This window comes from Oncorhynchus nerka, linkage group LG9a (assembly GCF_034236695.1).
Source record: "Oncorhynchus nerka isolate Pitt River linkage group LG9a, Oner_Uvic_2.0, whole genome shotgun sequence".
NCBI lineage: Eukaryota > Metazoa > Chordata > Actinopteri > Salmoniformes > Salmonidae > Oncorhynchus > Oncorhynchus nerka.
Genome location: NC_088404.1, coordinates 32,850,908 through 32,860,050, shown reverse-complemented (window position 1 = coordinate 32,860,050; position 9,143 = coordinate 32,850,908). Strand labels below are relative to the sequence as shown.

Sequence of the window (9,143 nt, the reverse complement as noted above, 5' to 3'; positions counted from 1 at the left end):
TAAAGGTAAATAAATACAAATTCACAGATCACACAGCCTGGAACTAAACCAATAATCAAGCACTCCTGTCTAATAATGGCTATGGACAGGACGCTTCAGAATTGTCAATGTTTTTAATGATGCAGAACTTTGTTCCGATCAAAGATATGCTTGACCTTGAAGTTCACCTGCTTTAATGCATAAACATGGGGTGAGTCACTGGATCAGCAGGGAGAGGAAGGTGAACCAGGGGTGGACAGCTCTCATCCTCAAGGGCTGCACTGTCCACTGGCCTTTATTCCTACCTTTAATCAGATACTGATTAACCAATGGGGATTATTATTGCCATGGCAATAGGTACTGATTTATTCATTACAAATGTCACTAAGTGATCAAAAGGCACTGGTGTGAACTGAGAAACTCTGTCCAGGCAGCAAACAGATAAGGCCTTTAGGGCAGTGATCCTCAACACTGCTCCTTGAGAGCTGCAGACTGCATGTTTTTGTTCCAGCTCAGCAAAAAAACACATGATTCAGCTAATCAAGGGGACAATGATCAGTTGATTAACTGAGTCAGGTGTGATGGCACTAAGCTGGGGCAAAAACCTGCAATACTACTGTGGCTCTAGAGGAGCAGGACTGAGGGTCTCTGCCTTTCAGAATAGAGAAAGCCTGAGGACACACATTTTCCCGGTTATGTTGTGTCAGCAGATAAGCCCAGCTTTAGTGAATGTGATCAGAATTTTGCCATTATATAATGATGTGCTGCTATAAGCCCTAGTACTGTAGGCTGCCATCATTCAACTATTGTTTCATGCTGTAATGCAGAGAAAGGCTTAGGGAGATTTATGCAATGAGTGGTACGGTAATCTGCATCAGAACACATTTACCAGTGACTCTTTACAACCAACTATACATCAGATGTGTATCTATCAGGTGGTGATGTATAGTCACTGAATCTCAGGCTATTCTATAGAACAGAAAGGTGGCTGGTTAAAAAAATGTAAACTAAAAAGTGAACAATCATATGATCCTAAATACATACTAAATATCTATATACAGTTGAACTCAGAAGTTTACATACACTTAGGTTGGAGTCATAAAAACTCATTTTTCAACCACTCCACAAATTTCTTGTTAACAAACTATCATTTTTGCAAGTCGGTTAGGACATCGACATTGTGCACGACACAATACATTTTTCCAACAATTGTTTACAGACAGATTATTTCACATATAATTCACTGTATCACAATTCCAGTGGGTCAGAAGTTTACATACACATAGTTGACTGTGCCTTTAAGCAGCTTGGAATATTCCAGAAAAGTATGTCATGGCTTTAGAAGCTTCTGATAGGCTAATTGGCATAATTTGAGTCAATTGGAGGTGTGGATGTATTTCAAGACCTACCTTCAAACTCAGTGCCTCTTTGCTTGACATCATGGGAAAATCAAAAGAAATCAGCCAAGACCTCAGAAAAAAATTGTGGACCTCCACAAGTCTGGTTCATCCTTGGGAGCAATTTCCAAATGCCTGAAGGGACAACGTTCATCTGTACAAACAATAGTATGCAAGTATAAACACTATGGGACCACGCAGCCGGCATTCCGCTCAGAAAGGAGACACGTTCTGTCTCCTAGAGATGAATGTACTTTGGTGCGAAAAGTGCAAATCAATCCCAGAACAACAGCAAAGGAACTTGTGAAGATACTGGAGGAAACAGGTAGAAAAGTATCTATAGCCACAGTAAAACAAGTCCTATATTGATATAACCTAAAAGGCCGCTCAACAAGGAAGAAGCCACTGCTCCAAAACCGCCATAAAAAGAGCCAGACTATGGTTTGCAACTGCACATGGAGACAAAGATCGTACATTTAGGAGAAAAAGCCCTCTGGTCTGATGAAACAAAAATAGAACTGTTTGGCCATAATGACCATCGTTATGTTTGGAGGAAAAAGGGGGAGGCTTGCAAGCTGAAAGACACCATCCCAACCGTGAAGCACAGGGGTAGCAGCATCATGTTGTGGGGGTGCTTTGCTGCAGGTGGGACTGGTGCACTTCACAAAATAGAAAAATGATGTGTATATATTGAAGCAACATCTCAAGACATCAGTCAGGAAGTTAAAGCTTGGTCGCAAATGGGTCTTCCAAATGGACAATGACGCCAAGCATACTTCTAAAGTTGTGGCAAAATGGCTTAAGGACAACAAAGTCAAGGTATTGGAGTGGCCATCACAAAGCCCTGACCTCAATCCTATAGAAAATGTGTGGGCAGAACTGAAAAAGTGTGTGCGAGCAAGGAGGCCTACAAACCTGACTCAGTTACACCAGTTCTGTCAGGAGAAATGGGCCAAAATTCACCCAAATTATTGTGGGAAGCTTGTGGAAGATTACTCAAAACGTTTGACCCAAATTAAACAATTTAAAGGCAATGCTACCAAATACTAATTGAGTGTATGTAAACTTGTGACCCACTGGGAATATGATGCTGAAATAAATCATTCTCTCTACTATTATACAGACATTTCATATTCTTAAAATAAAGTGGTGATCCTAACTGACCTAAAACAGGGAATATTTACTAGGATTAAATGTCAGGAATTGTGAAACACTGAGTTTAAATATATTTGGCTAAGGTGTATGTAAACTTCCGACTTCAACTGTATCTATACCTTTTTGGTTACTACATGATTCCATATGTGTTATTTCATAGTTGTGATGTCTTCACTATTATTCTACAATGTAGAAAATAGTAAATATATAGAAAACCCCTGGAATAAGTAGGTGTGTCCAAACTTTTGACACGTACTGTATATATACACACACTGAACAAAAATAAAAACAACAATTTCAAAGATTTTGCTTAGTTACAGTTGATACAAGGAAATCAGTCAATTTAAATAGATAAATGATGCCCTAATCTATGGATTTCACATGACTGGAAATACAGACATGCATCTGTTGTAAAATGGCGCCGGAGAAGAAGGCAGACGATTTACATGCCCCCAGCCGATTGTGTTATTTTGTTTGTTTATTTGCATTTTTTGTAACTTGTTTTTTTACTTATTTTGTACATAATGTTGCTGCTACTGTCTCTTATGACCGAAAATAACTTCTAGACATCAGGATTGCGATTATTCACCACGGACTAGCAGAATCCTTTTTTTCCTTTCATGACTCTGACGAGTCCAACGTGAAGGATATACTGCTTCCTCGGGAACATGCACCGATCCCCATGATCTGCGTGAAGAGGAGGCATAGAAAGAGGGTCCGAAGTGATCAAGGTGATCAAATAAACCCCCACTTCCCTCCATTCTGCGAGCAAATGTGCAATCCTTGGAGAATAAAATTGACTAGTTACACGGAAGATTAAACTACCAACAGGATATTAAAAACTAACACCTTATGCTTCACGGAGTCATGGCTGAACGACGACAACATCAACATACAGTTGGTTGGTTATACAATGTACCTGCAGGATAGAACAATGGTGTCTGGTGAGACAAGGGGCGGCGGACTATGTATTTTTGTAAATAACAGCTGGTGCACGATATCTAAGGAAGTCTCAAGCTATTGCTCGGCCTGAGGTAGAATATCTCATGATAAGCTGTAGACCACACTACCTACCTAGAGAGTTTTCATCTGTATTTTTCGTAGCTGTTTACATACCACCTCAGTCAGAGGCTGGCACTAAGACAGCATTAATTGAGCTGTATTCCACCATAAGCAAACAAGAAAACGCTCACCCAGAGGCGGCGCTCCTAGTAGCCGGGGACTTTAATGGGGAAAGGGAAACTTAAATCCATTTTACCAAATTTCTATCAGCATGTTAAATGTGCAATCAGAGGAAAAAGAACTCTGGACCACCTATACTCCACACACAGAGACACATACACAGCTCTCCCTCACCCTCCATTTGGCAAATCTGACCATAATTCTATCCTCCTGATTCCTGCTTCCAAGCTAAAATTAAAGCAGGAAGCACCAGTGACAAGATCAATAAAAAAGTGGTCAGATGAAGCAGATGCTAAGCTACAGGACTGTTTTGCTAGCACTGACTGGAATATGCTCCGGGATAACTCCGATGGCATTGAGGAGTACACCACATCAGTCATTGGCTTCATCAATAAGTGCATCGATGACATCATCCCCATAGTTACCGCACGTACATACCCCAACCAGAAGCCATGGATTACAGTCAGCATCCTCACTGAGCTAAAGGCTAGAGCTGCCGCTTTCAAGGAGCGGGACTCGAACCCAGAAGCTTAGAAGAAATCCCGCTATGCCCTCCGACGAACCATCAAACAGGCAAAGCGTCAATACAGGATTAAGATTGAATCGTACTACACCGGCTCTGACGCTAGTCGGATGTGGCAGGCCATGCAAACCATTACAGACTACAAAGGGAAGCACAGCCCAGAGCTGCCCAGTGACACGAGCCTACCAGATGAGCTAAACTACTTCTATGCTCGCTTCGAGGCAAATAACACTGAAACATGCATGAGAGCACCAACTGTTCCCGGAAGACTGTGTGATCACGCTCTATGCAGCCGATGTAAGGTCAACATTCACAGGGCCGCTGGGCCACATGGATTACCAGGACGTGTACTGCGAGCATGTGCTGACCAACTGGCAAGTGTCTTCAATTACATTTTCAACCCCTCCCTGTCCCTGTCCGAGTCTGTAATACCAACATGTTTTAAGCAGACCACCATAGTGCCTGTGCCCAAGAACACTAAGGTACCCTGCCTAAATGACTACCGACCTGTAGCACTCACGTCTATAGCCATGAAGTGCTTTGAAAGGCTGGTCATGGCTCACATCAACACTATCATCCCAGAAACCCTAGACACACACCAATTAGCATATCGCCCCAACAGATCCACAGATGATGCAATCTCTATTGCACTCCACACTGCCCTTTCCCACCTGGACAGAAGGAACACCAATGTTCAACACCAAAGTGCCCTCAAAGCCCACTAAGCTAATGACCCTGGGACTAAACACATCCCTCTGCAACTAGATCCTGGACTTCCTGATGGGCCGCCCTCAGGCGGTATGTGTAGGTAACAACACATCCGCCACACTGATCCTCAACACAGGGGCCCCGCAGTGGTGCGTGCTCAGTCCCCTCCTGTACTCCCTGTTCTCTCATGACGGCATGGCCAAGCACGACTCCAACACCATCATTCAATTTGCTGATGACACAACAGTGGTAGGCCTGATCACCGACAACAACGAGACAGCCTATAGGGAGGAGAGCAGAGACCTGGCCATGTGGTGCCAGAACAACAACCTCTCCCTCAACGTGATCAAGACAAAGGAGACTATTGTGGACTACAGAAAAGGAGGACCGAGCACGCCCCCATTCTAATTGACGGGGCTGCAGTGGAGCAGGTTGAGAGCTGTGTCCACATCACCAACAAACTAACATGATCCAAGCACACCAAGACAGCCGTGAAGAGGGCACGACAAACCTATTCCCCCTCAGGAGACTGAAAAGATTTGGCATGGGACCTCAGATCCTCAAAAGGTTCTACAGCTGCACCATCGAGAACATCCTGACTGGTTACATCACTGTCTGGTATGGCAACTGCCCGGCCTCTGACCGCAAAGCACTTACAGAGGGTAGTGCGAACGGCCCAGTACATCACTGGGGCCAAGCTTCCTGCCATCCAGGACCACTATACCAGGCGGTGTCAGAGGAAGGCCTTAAAATGGTCAAATACTCCAGCCACCCTAGTTATAGATTGTTCTCTCTGCTTCTGCATGGAAAGCAGTACCGGAGCGTCTAGGTCCAAGAGGTTTCTAAACAGCTTCTACCCCCAAGCCATCAGACTCCTGAACATCTAGTTCAGGGGTGCTTCTACATCTGCATTGCTTGCTGTTTTGGGTTTTAGGCTGGGTTTCTGTTCAGCACTTTGTGACATCAGCTGATGTAAAAAGGCTTTATAAATAAATGTGATTGATTGATTGATCTAGTCAAATGGCTACCCAGACTATTTGCATTGCCCCCACCCCCTCTTTACACCACTGCTACTCTTTGTCGTCATCTATGCATAGTCACTTTAATAACTCTACCTACATGTACATACTACCTCAACTAACCGGTGCCCCTGCACATTGACTCTGTACCGGTACCCCCCTGTTTAAAGTCTCGCTATTGTTATTTCACTGCTGCTCTTTAATTACTTGTTACTTTTATCTCTTATTCTTATCTGTATTTTTTTTAATTGCATTGTTGGTTAGTGGCTCATAAGTAAACATTTCACCTATTGTATTTGGCACATGTGACTAATAACATTTTATTTGATGTATTTGATAGTTAAAGATACCTTTAAAAAAGGTAGGGGTGTGGATCAGAAAACCAGTCAGTATCTGGTGTGACCACCATTTGCCTCATGCAGCATCACAAATATGCTTTGCTAGTGGCCATCGAAGGTGAGCATTTGCATACTTTTATTGATTACGACGCTAAACTGTAGTCAGGTCAAGACCCCGGTGAGGACAAAGGAGCACACAGATGAGCTTCCCTGAGACGGTTTCTGGCAGTTTGTGCTGAAAAACTTTGGTTGTGCAAACCCACAGTTTTATCAGCTGTCCGGGTAGCTTGTTTCAGACCATCCCGCAAGTGAAGAAGCCAGTTGTGGAGGTCCTGAGCTGGCATGGTTACACGTGGTCTGCGGTTGTGAGGCCGGTTGGACGTAATGCCAAATTCTCTAAAATGACATTGGAGGCGGCTTATGGTAGATAAATGAACATTCAATTGTCTGACAACAGCTCCGGTGGGCATTCCTGCAGTCAGCATGCCAATTGCACACTCTCAAAACTTGAAACATTTGTGGCATTGTGTTGTGTGACAAAACTGCTCATTTTAGAGTGGCCTTCTCTTGAACCCAGCACAATTGTGATGCTGTTTTAATCAGTTTCTTGATATGCCACACCTGCCCGGAAATTGAGAAATGCTCACTCACTACCAGGGCTGTAAACAAATTTGTGCACACAATTTGAAAGAAATAAGCTTTTCGTGGGTATGGAACATTCTGGGATCTTTTATTTTAGCTCATGAAACATGGGGCCAACACTTTACGTGTTGTGTTAATATTTTTGTTCAGTATATATATTCAATACAGTGGGTTGATGCTTGCCAGAGTGCAACCCCCCTATTGTTCTCTCTCTCTAAATATAGAACTTACAAATAATGTGATTTTTTTCAATATAGGTTTAGAAATAAAGGGAAATATATGTAGTGTACCTTCGTTCCCAGCTGAACCTTGATTTCCACCTTTTGTCTCTTCTGCTCCAGAATGCTAAGCAGGTACTCTTGAAACACTCCTATCTTCGTGAAGAAGTGCTCGTTGTGCCAGCAGCCCTCCATGTTATCAAAGTCCACCCCCAGTTCGAGCAGGAACTCCACACTGCGCGGGTCCAGGGCAATCTGCTGGGGGCGGCAGAGCAGCGCCGTGCGGTACCTCTCATCCAGCAGCGTGAGCTTCAGCACCTTCCCCGAGCGAACAGCGACTAGCGCGGCCGTTAGCCCCACGGGACCCGAGCCCACTATTAGAACCGAGATCCGGGCCCGCCATTGCCTGATCCCGTCCAGGCTCACTTTGACCACCACGTAAAACACCACGGCCACCAGAGTGCTGAGCGCGGTGTCGTAGGCTAGAGCCCGGTACTGTTCCTCTGTTTTCTCCTTGTTGATGCTGTTGAGTCCGGTGCTCTCCGTCGGCAGCCCTTCCATGCTGTGGCTAGATATGAGCATTTATCACTTAGACTTGTTGGAGGTAGAGAGAGCTTTCTTACATGCGCACGGTCACGTAACTGTCGCCTTGGTCAGTGCTCTCCAGCAGAGAGAGAAACGCAGCGTCTCTCCACACAGACCCATCCACTCAACGAGACCAGCTGCGACCAAACACACATTCTCCTCTCTTCTCCCGCAAGTAAAGTCACAGTTGGCTAGACGTCCCAGGCATGACACTGTTGTGAATAAATTATTCAATCAGTTGCGATGTATTTCAAAACCATAAAACAAAATAACTGACCGAAAAAGCGATACTGTATCGCTTTACCGTCTATCTCCAGCCGCGGTAAGTGTAGCAATTACACGTTAACGAGCGCCGGGCGTCCTGCCCTGTGGTCACAATCAGGTCCTGCAACAAGTTCAGAGGGCATAAACTCAAAAGAGCCCAGTTTCACCCGAGTGTAAAACAATCAATCCGTTTGAATAGGGTCTAATTGACTTTGACTGTGAGTGAATGTGTAGGCTATTTTCAAAGTCAAATATGCATTCCATTAATGTTGTCCATCTGGTCAGTGGCCACATTGCTTCCAGCCCTTTATGTGACCTGCTGCAACACTAACTGCAGTCTGTCTGCAGGTCTGGACAATCAGCTCTGGGTTTATTTCAGGGACTATTGATTCTCTGTCTAAAACTAGGCATGTCGATTAGCTCCGACCTCTATCGCTCTCTGTAATGACATGGCTGTAACCTAAAACACCATCAGTGTATATTGCGGTTGACCTCCCCAGTAGAGTGTCTGGTGGAATTATTGTAATCAAACGGAGAGACTTTTAAGATTTCTTCAAAACAATCAAACTTCATCATTTAATTACTGCAGTAATGGAGCTGGTTGGTAATCACCCCTGGAGGTGATCAATGAGAACTCAACCAGCTGGTTTGAGCCACAGCATTTTATAGCAAAGTCAGTCTACATAACACACAACAGATTTATGGAATGGGTCACAAGGTTAAGATTTGTATGAAAGATACTTATAATTCACAGCAGACAGTATCTGTTGTGTGAACAGTTTTCATTGTGTAGAGACCAGTGTTTGGCCCCCCAACTTCATACAGGAGCCATGTCTCCCTGGAACTGTATAGAACAGAAACATTAACTCATGCTCTGGAATGCGGTATCCCCAAAGACATCGTACATCTCCTGTCAGTGTTATCTCCCAGAGGCCCACTTTCAGTTCACACAGACACAATAGAGAGTTATAAGAACCCTCTACTCTGTTGAATAAAACAACCATTTGATGCAATAAAAGTATTATAACATAGGCTTGTAATTTCCGCCATAAGAGATGGCAATGTCACTGTGATAGCTTAACCTCAGGGGACTGCGCAGCTGCAGAGACAGGCTGGATGACAGTAAGTCAGCA

The 9,143-nt window shown here is 44.1% G+C and overlaps 1 protein-coding gene across 1 annotated transcript in view; it reads right to left on the bottom strand.

The window, feature by feature from the left end:
- Positions 1-8,313, bottom strand: part of si:dkey-234i14.6 (uncharacterized) — a 20,634-nt gene extending 12,321 nt beyond the window's left edge. The window contains exon 1 of the mRNA XM_029654403.2: positions 7,234-8,313. Coding sequence (XP_029510263.1) covers positions 7,234-7,743 — 510 coding nt within the window. The 5' untranslated portion in view covers positions 7,744-8,313. The remainder of the gene's footprint in view (positions 1-7,233) is intronic.
- Between the last annotated feature and the right edge of the window lie 830 nt (positions 8,314-9,143).